Here is a 14,715-nt window from a genome sequence, read left to right as displayed (position 1 = left end):
CTCAAACCATACTGCTTTTTTGTGTTGTTGTCATTATGACTTGGAAAATGAATCCAGGGTGTGAGAAACGTCACGCACACCAGTTCTTGTAAGGTTTCGTACTAGGCGACTGATGTAACATTGGCCCTGAAATGTCAAAATCGTGTTGACCTTAGTGCAAAAAGAAGTGTGCTTAATTATATTGAATGCACACTTCAAATATTATAAGTGTATAAGTTAAAAACTGTATGTTTGCAGATAATATTATATATATATATATATATAAAATAAAAGGCAGATTACACTTCAATGACTATAAGTACACTTAAATAGTGCGCTTTGTAATAATATCATAGTTTTTCTATAAAGTTTTACTTTAAATTACAAATCATTGTTTTAATTATGTTTCGTCCTGCTTTAAAGACTTATTTTGATGTGTGACTGTCATAAAGCACATGTAAAGTCTTGTGTTATTTAATATCACATTTAAATTTAATGTATTTTGAATGTACTTAATCATTACAAACGTGTAGTTAGAGTGCATTTGGCAGTACACTTTAACCATATTTCAAAGAATTATAAAATGACACATAAAGATGTGGATCAAAAACATTCTAAAGTTAATTGCATTTAATTAAAATTTTAACTAATACATTTTCATTTATTTGTACATAACTGAAAACATTACATTCAGTTCACACTTAAGTAAGGTAAATTATTTCCCTACTAAGTACACTTTTTAAAAGTATGCTAAAGTGCACTTCTTTTCCAAAAGGGTGTCAGTCAGATCTCTAACTGTTGACTGTATCAGTATTTCACATTCATATTTACATACGCAACAATGAAGCATGAAGGAAAAATACAGCGCTCAGTCTGTCCCAAACAAGTCAAGACGAGGAAGAACTTGTTATAATGCGATGTACATGCAAGCAGTGTGTAGCTGTTCACAGTTGCAGAGCAACGTCATTACAGAATATAGAGGTATATAGATAGTATATTTATATAGATTTATATAGATATTTATATAGATGTGTGATCACATAGGCTATGTGTATATGGGCTGTTTTATAATGGCTTAAAGAGCCAAAAGTATGTTAAAATAATTTTTTACTAGATTTTATTTATATAACGTGAAGATAATTTAAGATTGCAGACATTTAAAAAAAATAACAATTAACACTACCACTATATATATATACATAGTATTTATATATATATTGTATTTATATATGGAGTTTGGTCATACACACTACCTATAATTATTCTTATGAATAAATGTAGCTATTTATTGAACAATGGTGTCTTTTATTTGACTGCTGTCACTGTTGTTTTATGTAAACAATAAACCAATTTAAGTCCATGCGTTACAGTGATTTTACTTTAGTAATTGATGGTTTGCTGACTAACTCTGCACCCTTGGATTGTTTTGTGGGAAATAAACGTAAGCAGCATTTTTCTTCAATGAGGTAGTGGAGAATTAATGTTGTAAAAATAGAGAGAGACAGAGTTAAACAGAGAGGAGAGGGGGGGAAAACGCAAGACAACGAAGTCCAGGAACGTTGAGTTTAAATCCAGAAAGGCTCAGCTCTGCAACACTGTTAATGAGGCCTAAAGAGCATCTCATCTGTATCGGCTGGACAAGAAGTGCACTGCGGACTCCACACTCATTTGTGGCAAATCAAGCCGCTAATAAAAGCGGAAATATGAACCGTTCTTTCACTGAGGCCTCACATGATGTGTGACCACACTGCACGTACCAAAATCTGAGCGGGGAACTCAATCCTCGGCTAGCCGGGACACGCCAGGCCATTGTTATGGTAGGCACTGCTCCTAAGGGCTGAACTTGAGATTAAGCTAATAATGAGTTGCGGTAAGACTAAAACCAGCTCAAGCTCTGTTGAACTATTTTCCATTCTCCTTCTAATATTTTCCCAAAGACTTTACACTGGAAGTGTTATCCAAAAACCTTAACTAAACAGAGACTATACATCTGTTTTGGATACAAGAACGGTGGTAAATGCAGTGTTGGAGAATGCAACAGTTGGTAAAAAACTTCATTATTGCACTACTATGCATACTATTTCGTATAACTATTACATATAAACTTATATAGACATTTGCAGACTGTTAATAATATGTGGGTCAATGACATCAATTATATATATATATATATATATATATATATATATATATATATATATATATATAATGTAGTTAACTTTTAGGTAGGTACCAAGGCAACATTTCTTATTTTCATTTAGTTAACTAAAATACAAATGATACAATAAAAACTAGATTAAAATATTACTTAAACTACAGTAGTATCTCAATGATACTAAAATAGCACTCTTATGTGAAAAATTAATAAATCTCTTAAAGGGGGGGTGAAATGCTCATTTTCACTCAATCTCCTGTTAATCTTGAGTACCTATAGAGTAATATTGCATCCTTCATATCTCCAAAAAGTCTTTTGTTTTATTATATTTTTAATTGAAAGATTGGCTGTACCGAGTCTTTCCGGAAAAAAACGAGCGGCTGGGGGCGGGCCGTGTGGGCGAAGCTAAAGCTGTGCTAACGCGCCGAGCTAACAACACAGAGAGACATTTGTTCAACAGTTTTACTCATAGACATAATATACATAGACGCCCTATTGGCCGCTGGATCGTACGTCAACGGCGCCGCCATACTGCGGAGGGCAACTTTCCCATACCTCTCATAACGAGAATTGAGAAAAATGCCTATTTCTTGTGCTGCTTGGGGCTTTACAAATCGCCACACAATTGAAAACAGGTCTCAGGGAATTACCTTTCTCAAGCAAAACTGAAAATTTGTTTCTGGTTGCATTTCATTTACTATTTTTATTATCAGAGGAGAAAGGCCACGAAATTTAAAAATACTACTGTTATTGTGTCACGAAATGTAGTTTTAAGAGTTTTTCAGTCGACAATGTAGTTGTTTAAAGCTCAAATCTGTGGTTTATTTATAAAGATAGCGCCTTTTTAAAAATGTTATCTGACGGTTTCGGAGTTGTGAGATCCAGCGATCCCCGCGGGCGTTCAGCGCTCATGTACCCCGCCGAGAACAGCCTTGCCTCGGCTATAGTGCCTGTCGTACACCGCTTCTGAGTTCTGACGTTCGTCGCTGTCAGTCTAGTGAGAATAATTCGTCTTGTGTTTATCTAACGGGCGATCTTTGGTTTCATTAATCTATAATTTGTTCCTTGGCAGATTGTTTTGGCTGAGGGCAAAGTGAAGTTTCATAACTTAATATATTTAGGCTATTATAACAGTGTAGCCTGCTGTATGTTTGACTGGATCGTTTACTTTATTTCTTGATTTGTATAGCTTCTTATACCTTTTAAAAACTGAAATTTAACAAAAAGAGACAGGGTTGCGTCATTTTATTTTATATAGCCTATGTAATAATATTTTAAAATGTATAAATTTACATTATTTATTATTGTTATTATAATAATATACCACTTACAATTATCAATCTATTATAGTTATGCTGTCAAATTATTTTACTATTCATAGTAACTATTTAACCTATTATTTTTTATTGTCTATATTCTGTAATTGATATTTCATATTCTACTGCTATTATTATAGTATACATAAACTATATGCTATTATCAATATATTATTATTATTATTATATTAGTACTTATGATATTATATAATTATACTTTTCATTACTATTTTATTTACTGTATACTGTTTGTTTATTTTATTGACTAAACTATTTACTATTAGCCTACCTCTCACTTTATCTTATATTTACTATTTGCATTGCACTGTAGTTGTACCATATCATATTACCATAAATGATCCATCAGTTATCTTTGTTATTGCTAAAATCGGGTCAATGACAGAATATGCTTTTCCCACAATAAGAAAACTTTATTTAATTTAATGTGAAAATTAAATTATATCTCAGTATGGGGGTGTTCACAATTCTTATCCAAGAATGAAAAGCTAAATACATGACAAGCCAGAGCTTTCGCCATTCCTTATTAAAAAAAAATATATATATATATTATAAGTCTATCTATCGAGAGTTTAACTAACTACAGATGGAACTTTTTTTGTACACCACATACAAACCACCGAAATCGGTTGATAAATGTAATTTTTTTTGGTTTTTATACAGAAAAACCGCAGCTCAGCAGTTTACTTGCATTTGATTACAGCGCAGTCTTGCCCTCCACAAAATGGCGGACGCGTTGACGTATCGCAGCAACGTTCCAAAGCGGCCAATAGGGCGTCTATGTATATTATGTCTATGGTTTTACTCACCGTTCCAACGCACGACCGCGAACCTTTATCATTGTGACTGCTCGATCCTTAAGCATTAGACGATCTGGGCTTTGTTTATAAAACAATCATCGTCGAAATGCAGGGAACAATTGTCTTAAACAACTCCGTTTATGTTTAGGAAAACAAACTCCATCCACTGGTCCCTTAACGCTGGGTTCTTTGGGAATCTGTGCAGGGTTGTCTTGCCCTGGCAACCAAAAACACACTTCTTTGGTGACATTGACTTCCCAAAGCCGGGCAGGGCGCTTCGATGGCGAACTGCTTTCACTCTCTTGCTCTGGTCTACGAGTGCGCGCGCGCCCGCGATCTTACCGGAGAAGTGCCCTTAGGACCCATATAAGGAAATTCCGCCCTCTCTTACGTAAGACAGAGCCATACTCGAAAAAAACTTTCCGAAACTTGTAACAAAAATACTCTTTCAAACGTACAACTTAGTTTTTGAAACTTTGTCCATGTTTAGCATGGGAATCCAACTCTTTACCAGTGTAAAAAACTCAGTATGCATGAAGTAGCATTTCACCCCCCCTTTAATATAAGATACAATTTGTGCTTTTTATGACAATTAGTTCAGGGTGTAAAATGTCATGTGGTACGACCCCAAAATTAATCATAAATTATGATTTAGATTAAGAATACACTTTATGATTTATTCAATTATGTGTACTCAATTTTAACGTCATTTAGTTTAATTTAACTTTTCTTGAAATTGGTAAACATGAACTCAAAAGTACATTTGTAAAAACTACGCATGTGTAGATTCTTGAAAAAGATTTTTTTTTGTGGACACACCCATGAAGCGTTGTGAAAGACTTATAATCAAGTCAATAGTTTCATGTATTTTCAATTAAATTACATCAGTAGTAGTAGTTCATTACCTAATACACTTGTAAAGTTAATTTATTTCAAAACTAGAACAGGAATGTTTTGAAATGCCAGTGGAGAAAATGAGAAAAATACTTCCTTAGTCATGGCCACTAGACAACTGATCAATCACTAAACGGCAGTGTGAATCAATACTTACAAGAGTTCAGGGTGAGTTTAAGAAATTCAAGAAAAAAATCAGAAAAATCTACATATAAAGCACAAAGAAGAAGAAAAGGAATAGTTTTGTGGATATATTCAACTGTGTAAAAAATGTAATCCAATGCCATGAGTATGAAAAATATGACCAAGAGTTAATAATGTATATAATAAATTAAAGCGGACCCAGCGCTGACCCCTGTGGAACACCACGAGTAACCGACACTGATAAATGTCTTTAATAGTCCTTAACTTTCACACATGACCCGAAAAGATCTCTGATCCATTTAGTCATCATCTCAGAAATAACAATACAAGACAAGAGCACAAATCCATATGGATAATCAAAATGTACTATGACATCATGACATTTATGTGAATTGAAATCTCAGAATAGCAATGGAAGTGAGTTTCCAGTAAACAAGAAACTCTTTACATCTGGTAGAGCACTTCATTGGAGAAAAGGAGCAGAACTTAACAGCAGTACCATTGAGTTTCCAGAGCCTAAATGACTAGATATGACTCTTGCTTTATTATCTGTCAGTTTCTGAAGGGTTGCACATACAGTAGCGTCCATAATATTACTTCAGAAACTCATCTGATTGGTGTCTGGTGGATGTGTTCCTAAACAAGACGTGTTTAAGGCACAACCCACTGACTAGTTGATTCTGTAAATATGTAATGTTTGTGCATAATGTCATACTTTCGATACACAAACATGAAACTGCAGTATAGCAAAAACAGCAGTTACACGCGAACAGCCTGTTGTGACCCATCCTCTACAAAACACCAAACAATAGCTGGCAAACTTTCTGACCTCTAAATAGCGTCAGAGCAATAAATGGCTGACGTAAAATAGCTTTACTAGCCCCTTAAGCATTCCGTTTTATGCTAAGAAAAAACAGCACTCCCTGCATCTGAAATCATGAACATCCAAACTTAAATGTAAACCAACTCCCCTCTCTTACAGATTGGAGCAACATCTGTGTTCAGTTTTGAAAAGTAAGCAGATTGGCGCAGTCTTGTCTATATCACTCATAAAGATTTGAGAAAGATACTTTTTTTTTTTTGTTTAATGGTTTATGATCTGGTTTCCTTACACACTATTTCCAGCTTTGAATTCCAGGTCCAGTGATATTTCGGAAAGCATGGTTCCAGATAATGTCAACAAGAAATGCAGGCGGTCAATAACATGGTTGTCCACAATAAAAATAATAATTTTGTTTAAAACACTAACCCCTGGTTTCACAGACAAGGCTTTAGCTAGTCTCAGACTAAAATGCATGTTTGAGCTGTTTTAACTGAAAGCATATCTTAAAATACTGTATGTCACTGCCATTGTTTTGTCTCAAGATGCACACCAGTAATGATTTATTTCTGTTGTAGTCCTGACTTAATCTAAGCCTTGTCTGTGAAACCAGGCCTAAGATCTTAGAAATGTACTCTGTATTTATGATAAACTTTGCATTCCCTCACAATTTTCCAGTTCTCCGTATAGATTTGTGATTTCTGCTAGAAAACTGATGAAAATTTTAAAAATAATAATAATAATATTAATAAATTATGCACTGATGATTTGTGCTCAACATGAACTGGAATGGGTATTAAGAAATGAAATATTGATATTGAGTTTAACTTACTTTTGTTAAAGGTATAGCGGAGGATCTTTCCGAATTTTAGATAAGACCCGCCCTCTCCACTTTTTGAAAAGTTTGATTGATTCACCAGAATGATTGACAATTAGGAGGACCAATAGTATCAGTGATCCACCCGGAATTAAAAATCCTACGCTATACCTTTAACTGTAACTTTTTATACTCCTGTTATTAGATACAAATAATTTTATAAAACGAATTGTTATGCAACCACTTTGTTGAATTGTCTCTATATTTCTTGGTGGAGGAATACATTTGTTATCAATATCATTATATTTTTTTGCAATTAGCCCTGTGAAGTTGTGGTTTATAATAATAATAATAATAATAAACTTATAGCACCTTTAAAGCAGCTTCTCAAGGCACTTTACACAATAAAAAGAAAGAAATAGATAGATAGATCTAAATAAATAGATAGAAATACAAAAAACAAAAGAACACACTGGAATACAAAATAATTAAAACCATCAAGAAAGTTTTTGGGTCGGATTTAAAAATGCTTAGATTATGTGCATCTTTAATATGAGAAACGTGTGTGTGGAACTGCCAAAAGACCAGCTTGAGAGGAGCGCAAATGACAAAAAAAACAAAAGTATTGATAAGCCTTTCAGTGCAGGGAAAGATAGCATAGGGCGAAGTGAAAAAAGGACTGAGATGTTAACAGTATATTGCACATGTGGGTCAAAAGACAAACTCGGATATAACTCCTAATGTTTTTTTATTGAGTTTGGACCGCCAAAACTGAGCCATCTACGTTTAACATTAGTGAACCAGCTTTACGAAGCTGACAGGAGAGCCAGTAAGCAAGACCTCAGTCTTATCACTATTAAGATACACATTGTTTTGGATCATCAATATTTTTATCTCAGAAATACAATGTGAGAGAAAAGAAACATCCACATTTTGACCAGGTTTAGAGTGGATATAAATCTGAGTATCATCTGCATAAAAGTGATAATTAAGGCCAAGTGATCTTAAGAGCAATCCAAGAGGAAATGTATAAATGCTAAAAAGCAAAGGGCCTAAAATTAAACCCAGCGGGACACCAGTAGTGACAGAGCCAATTTCAGACCTGAAACCACTCATAAAAACAAACCGGCAGAGATCAGAGAGATAAGATTTAAACCAGGTTAAAACAAGTTTCAAGTCGGTTGAGTAAGAGGTTGTGATTGACAGTATCAAAAGCGGTGCAGAGATCAAGAAGGATCTTTATAATAAGCCTAAAGGCCCTGAAATACTTCAAGCTGAATTGAAAAATGAACTGGTTTGATGTAATTTCGAATAAAATCTTTCAGTAAATGCTCGCTCCGGCTGGTAAAGTACGATTCGTCCATGGTGATGATGTAATAGGTAGGTGTGGCTCTGAGGCTCCGCCTTCTTTGGCTTGGAATTTCTTTGATTCGTTCAGTCCATCGATGTCGGGGAGAAGAGAGACATACACATAGGGAAAGCTGATTTTAAGAAGAAACTTAAGTTGTAATTCTAACCGAAAGAGACACTGACACTGTTTCTTCATGTTTAATACTGTAAAGCTGCTGCTTTAAGCCAATCTATTGTATAAAGTGCAATATAATAAACGTGACGTGACTTGACTAGAGTGCCAAATTGCAGAGCTGGTGCAAACATATCCACATGCTTTCTTAACTGCTGTTTTCTCACTGTCAGTTTTGGGGCCCTATCTTGCACCAAGCGCAATTGACTTTGTACACCGACGCATGTGTCATTCCTGTTTTGCACCCGACGCACAGCGGACTTTTCCCTCCACAGACGCACGCCGGTAAATTAGGGAATGAACTTGCTCTCCCGGGGGCGGTCAGCGAAAAGAGGAGGCGTGTTCTGGCGCAAACGTTCCCTGGTGATATTTTGCAGTTTCAGAAAACAATTCCACCACTGACCAGGAAAAACCTCGTCTAAAGTCAGTGGTGCGTTTTAGTGGCGCGTTCAGATGCTATTTTAAGGGCGCATGCTTGGCCATGATCAATGTAGCGTGTGCACAACAGCATACACTTTGCTTCTCTCATCTGCACACAGACGCAGCAGTTTTCATTTTTAGAAAACCATACATTATTACAAGGAAAAATATTAACACACGAGGGAAATCATTGTGGTGTCCATGAAGATGTGAATAAATAGGCATACATCTAGCTTACACATTTACCCAAATTATTATACGCCTGTTTAACCGAAGCTAATTTGGGTGTGTTTCTCCATCCCCAATGTCACTTCTCTGTGTTTTACGGCCCTGACGAGAACGTCGGTCTCCTCGGCTGTGAACCGCTCCTGGTGTGCGACTGGCAAATCCGCCGTTATAATAGTAATCCGCCATGGAACAAGCGCGCCTGCTCTTAAAGGGAATGTGAGATGACGCTCTGATTGGTTTATTTCACGTTACGCCCAAACCACACCTATGAGTAATGAAGCTACTTCAGACCAACCCCTTTTAGATTTGCGTTGGGCGCAAGAGTCATTTATCCCGCTGGTATAATAGCAACAGCGCCAAGACCCGCCCACAAAGTTACTTGCGTTTCGCGATTGATACTTGCGTTTCAGATCATTAAAATAGGGTCCTTGTTGTTTATTGAAAGGAAATTATGCAGCACATTACATAAGGATATTCGTTAACAGTATATCGCTGCAAATGTATTTCAAACTTCTTTTCCCCCGTAAACGAAGACACAGAAAATAACTTTGCCACGAGTATATCGGGACCTTAACATTCTGGTACAATTGAGGTCTGTGGCTACCATTGAGAAGACACGTTAACTCTGTTGGTAGTCTCTTCCCCTACCAGCTGCCTAAACTACCACCCAGCAGGGCTTGAGTGTTTTGTTTCTGCACAGTCTAACAGTGACCACACCATGAGGCAAGTGCCTGAGTACTAAGGCCTGGGGGTCAGCCACGTGTTTATTTCCATAGCCAGACGTGCTGGAGTCAGGAAGGCAAACCTCAGACTTGACTGCATCTACAAACATCCTTCATAAGGGAGCCCTCTGCCCTACAGGTGTTACCCAGACATGGGGCCTCAAAATAAGGCCAAGGCACTACGAGTTATGGGTAGAGGAGGCAGAGCATTTGTTAAATATACATGAATGTGCAACTGCAGACAGTTGAACCACATTCCTGGCACAATTCTGGATATAAATATAATGCCACTTCAGCGGAACATAATGTTTGCTTGTTTCCAGTGAGCTTTAACTTTTAGGGTGACCATGATGATATTACAAAGTAGGAAATGTTACTGGATCTTTTGCTTTGGTTCTGAAACAAAAAAACAAAAAATAAAAAAATCCACTCCACAATGACTTTTATAAACATCTTCTATGATGACTATATGTTTATAATTTATGAATGAGTATATATATATATATATAGGGGAGAGCGGGGAACAAAGTAATGCTTTTTGACTTTCTCAGTTTGTGTAAATCTACTTATGGTTTAGAGTATTTATTTTTTCCCACATTAATTTCCCACATGTCTACTACAATTATGTGTTTTTGTTTTATTAATACAGTATATACTTTTTTCTTGATATACCCCGAAAGAATGGAAGTGAAATGTGACAACATGCCCCATAGGTGGGGTACATTGTAACATGTGTGGGGCACATTGTAACATGACCATTTGACAGCTTAAAATGTTATCTGATCTAATAAAAAAAAATATACAAAACAAACTAAAATATTTTCTAAATAAAATACAATTAAAAAACTTTTTCATATAAAATAATGGCAATTTTTAATAATTAAATATAAACTCATTTTTGAGTTTTGACTACGAACACATGAAAACACAGCTATACAACATAGTTCAAAACAAATAAATAATTAGACATTTCTGAACATTGACTCTGTCTTTATTGAGGCCCCCGCCTGCACAACTGGGATTTAAACCCTGCTAGTGTTTTCTGCTAGTTAGCGAAGCATTTACTAACTATCTCAACTGTTAAATAACATCTTAGAGATTAAAATAATATCAGATTTGTCTTATTTTAAATAAGCACAAAAAATAGAGATGAAAAATGAACTTAACTAAGAAATTTACTTTTGCTATGGTTTAATAAATGTCTATGGATATCTTCCAAAAAAATAATAATTTTGGCGGAATTTTTTTTTTTCTATATAGTGTTGATATGGCAACTAGTAAATACACAGTTTCATCAACCAAGCATGTGCGGAAGTATTTAAAACAAGCGTGTTACAACTAGCCCCGCGTTAGGTTGTGCCCCGCGCTCCCCTATATATATATATATATATATATATATATATATATATATATATATATATTTATATATATATATATATATATATATATCAAACGTTTTGACAAATTTTTTTGTAGAAAAAATTTCAGAAATTGTAATGAATATATATATATATATATATATATATATATATATATATATATATATATTCATTACCATTTCTGAAATTTTTTCTACAAAAAAATTTGTCAAAACGTTTGTGCGCCAAATGGGTTATGTGATGCAACCAAAATGCAGGAAAAAAAATGATTATAATAAAAATAATAAAACAGAAATTCAATAATGATTAAAATATTAGATAAGTTGACCTTTTTATGACAAGGTAATATGTCAAGTGGTGCGACTGCCCAAAATGATATTTTCAATGAAAAATTATATTTTCGATGAAAGAATATTGATATTTATGATACTGATGATATTTATTAACATTTTTAAAGGCTACAAAAAGACTGTATTATGTATTCAATTAAAGTATGTACAGAACTTAAGATACTTGATGATTACACCACATGACATTCAACTTTTCTTGAAAATGGTATCAAAGTTTTTCAAAATCATATGAAATCAACATGAATACAAAACATTTCAAACTATATGAAATATTATTATTTATTTATTTTTCTTCACGGACACTCCTTGGAAGCATTATGAAACTTATAATCAGGTGTGTTATATTTTTCATTCAGTTACGTTATTCACAGTGCTTTATGAGATGAGTAGTTAATTGCATCATAAATTATGATTTTTTTTTTTTCTCTCCAATTTTCATATTCTGTTTGGCTTTAAACCAAATTTGGAAAGTTAATTAATCTCAGAACTAGTTGCTTTTGTTTCCCAATGTATTGACACTGATAAAATTACTACTGGAACCACGACCACAGAAAAAATGGTCAATCACTAGACTGCAGTGTGAATCAATAGTTAAGTCGCTGTCGTTGCAGTCGCTGTCGTTGCAGTAGCTCCCCCTCCCGGAAGGCCCGTCCTCGTGCCGTAAAGAGCCCATCTGAGGAGGGAGGGGCTCTGGTGGAGGACGTGGAGCTGGAGAGGGGTGTAAACAAACAGAGACAGGTAAACTAGTCCATGGGGGAGTGGAGGGTGGGAGGAGCCAGGAGCAGGAGTAGCCAGGCAGGGACCCAGGCCACAGCCAGACCGATGATCCAAGGCTCCGTCGCAGGAGGGAGGAGCCATGGTGGAGGCCTGGGATGAGGGACCAGAAATGCGATCTCCTGCGATGGAGCCAGTCGTGGTGGTGAGCCAGATGGAGCTGAGGAGACACAGAGCCACAGACACCGCAGGTCCGGAGAGCCAAGGTGGAGCCTAACCACCAGACGCGATAAGTTTCCAGCAACAAGCATTTTGCTTGTCCACACCAGATGCGACGCAACTACGAGATGCATGTGGCCGAGCTCTCGTGGCAAGTGCACAGCACCAGAGAGTAATCTTGACGGCACTCGTGAGAAAATGGATAAATACATAATCAAATTCACAAATATTACACCTTTTAAACATGATTAAAAATACATGAAATTACTAAAACAATCTTTGTCAATAGACTTTACAAGAATACACTTGTTTGTTCACAGTTTGAACGTTCTTGTTTCCATTTGTTTAATTTCAAGGTCTGAGGTGAATTATCCACTGTTGATTTTACAGCTACAAAGCTGGAGCACTAAACGATATTCAAAGTCACATTACACGCTTTTAACATTAAATAAAGCACATAAACAGCACCTGAGATCATCATCGCCACACTTTGTGTTTGTTGTTCCAGCGTGACGTCAGAAATATAGAAACCGTTTCTAAAATAGAATCGTCGCGTGTTGCCGTCGAGGCTGGTTAGGACAAACACTCTGATTAACATGGAAAAAAAACTTTTATCGCGTGTCGCGGCGTCGCGTCACATGTAGTTAGGACATGGGAGCGAGGCGGAAGCGGGGACCCGGAAGACCACTGTGCAGCCGGAGCAATGGAGGACAATGGCGAAGCTGGGGGAAAGGCGGAGCCTGGTGGGGCTGAAGGTATGGAGGGTAGAGGCATAGCCAGAAGCCAGGAATCCTGTGGCAGATCCAGGGTGACGCCTGACCAAGTTGGATCCGGAGGGATGAGGGGCCACGATGGAGATGAGGGAGCATGAAGCCAAGGCGTATAACCGATGGGTCGGAGGGTCAAGGCGGAGGCCGGAGCTCGGTGGCAGGAGTGGAGATGGAGAATCCTCATGCCGAGGCAGGGCTGGGGAACTGGCTGGCTTAGACAGAGGAGGTGGGAGAGGGAGGTTGGGAGGGAACTCTGGGGACACAGGAAGATCTAAGCTGGGCGGGACCAGCGAAGGCAGGAGAAATACCTCCAAATCACAGTCAGAGGCCAGCAGAAGCTCTCCATCAGTGGCAGGAGTGTGGGTAGGGATCCATTCCATGTTCTCGTCAGACCTGGTCAGATGTACCGCTGGGCTCAGGCTCAGGCGTGGGGTATAGCTCAAATAGTTCTTGTTGTCCATGAAAGGCTCTGGCTCCGTGTCTGTGGTGGGCTCAGGCATCCACTCCATCTAGCGGGGTGAAGGTGCAGAAGTGCAGTCCTTTGAAGTGCAGATGGTGAACGGCGAGTTGTTGTTCACCAGCACCCAGTCCACGAATGCGGTGAAGTTGTCTCGAGGACCTTTCCCTGGAAGGCGTACCTTAGCGTGGTAAAAACACAGAGCAAACGGTCAGGGTAGTGCGAAAAACATGTTTAGAAAGTCCCTCGTATGGTCTTCCAGTGAACCCTGCTCCAGGCACAGGAGTTGTACATGGGTCATTGCAGGTCCATGGGTGAAAAAAATAAAATAAATAAACACTAACCTTCTTTTCTGTATTGGTCTGGTATTCTGTCACGGGAAGTCTCACATGCATGAGCCAGAGGTAAGCAAAGAGTCCTTTAATCAACAATGGGAGCATGCAGGATAAACAGAATCACAACTACCCTTAATGCAAATAACACCACACAGGGAACTACAGTAACTCAAACTGTGGGTTTATATACACAGAGCAAACAAAAGAGCTAATGAGTTAATTACCAAGACAACAGGTGGACGGGATCATCAATCAAACAAACTGGGAAACTAGGTAAAACAGGCAAACAAAACACAATGAAAACTAAATAAAAACTGAACATACACGATATGGTCGTGTGGTGCATCTCTTTAAAATCTGAATGATAATGCTGAATTAATAATTAATAAAAAATTCTTTAAAACCTTTTTGAAAATAATTATTAATATTTGTACTCTCACATGTATTCAAGGTGTAAGGAAAATATGTTATTACTTTTTACTAGATGGTTACACCACAGGACAATTTTAAAGTCATTAAATTAAAACTGTAGTTGGCGAACTTGTTGATTAGTCGTTTTACGTTAGTCCGACATCTCTTCTACAGTGTGTGTGTACGAGAGACTTTCCTTTTTGCTGAGAAATTGCTTTCAGTTTTCAGTCAATTTCAGGTAATCA

General features: G+C 36.9%; 1 protein-coding gene across 1 annotated transcript; it reads right to left on the bottom strand.

Annotated features, from left to right (window-relative positions):
- Positions 1-12,998: 12,998 nt before the first annotated feature.
- On the bottom strand, positions 12,999-14,217 carry LOC308701817 (uncharacterized protein). Its single transcript, XM_081384258.1, has 2 exons — positions 14,069-14,217; positions 12,999-13,905 (listed from the first exon to the last, which is right to left on the bottom strand). Exon 2 carries the CDS (start codon positions 13,774-13,776, stop codon positions 13,132-13,134), a length of 645 nt encoding a protein of 214 aa, XP_081240384.1. The 5' UTR covers positions 13,777-13,905; positions 14,069-14,217; the 3' UTR covers positions 12,999-13,131.
- Between the last annotated feature and the right edge of the window lie 498 nt (positions 14,218-14,715).

This window comes from Scardinius erythrophthalmus (genome assembly GCF_964197995.2).
Source record: "Scardinius erythrophthalmus genome assembly, chromosome: 14".
Taxonomy (NCBI): domain Eukaryota; kingdom Metazoa; phylum Chordata; class Actinopteri; order Cypriniformes; family Leuciscidae; genus Scardinius; species Scardinius erythrophthalmus.
This window is presented reverse-complemented; position numbering and strand designations above follow the sequence as displayed.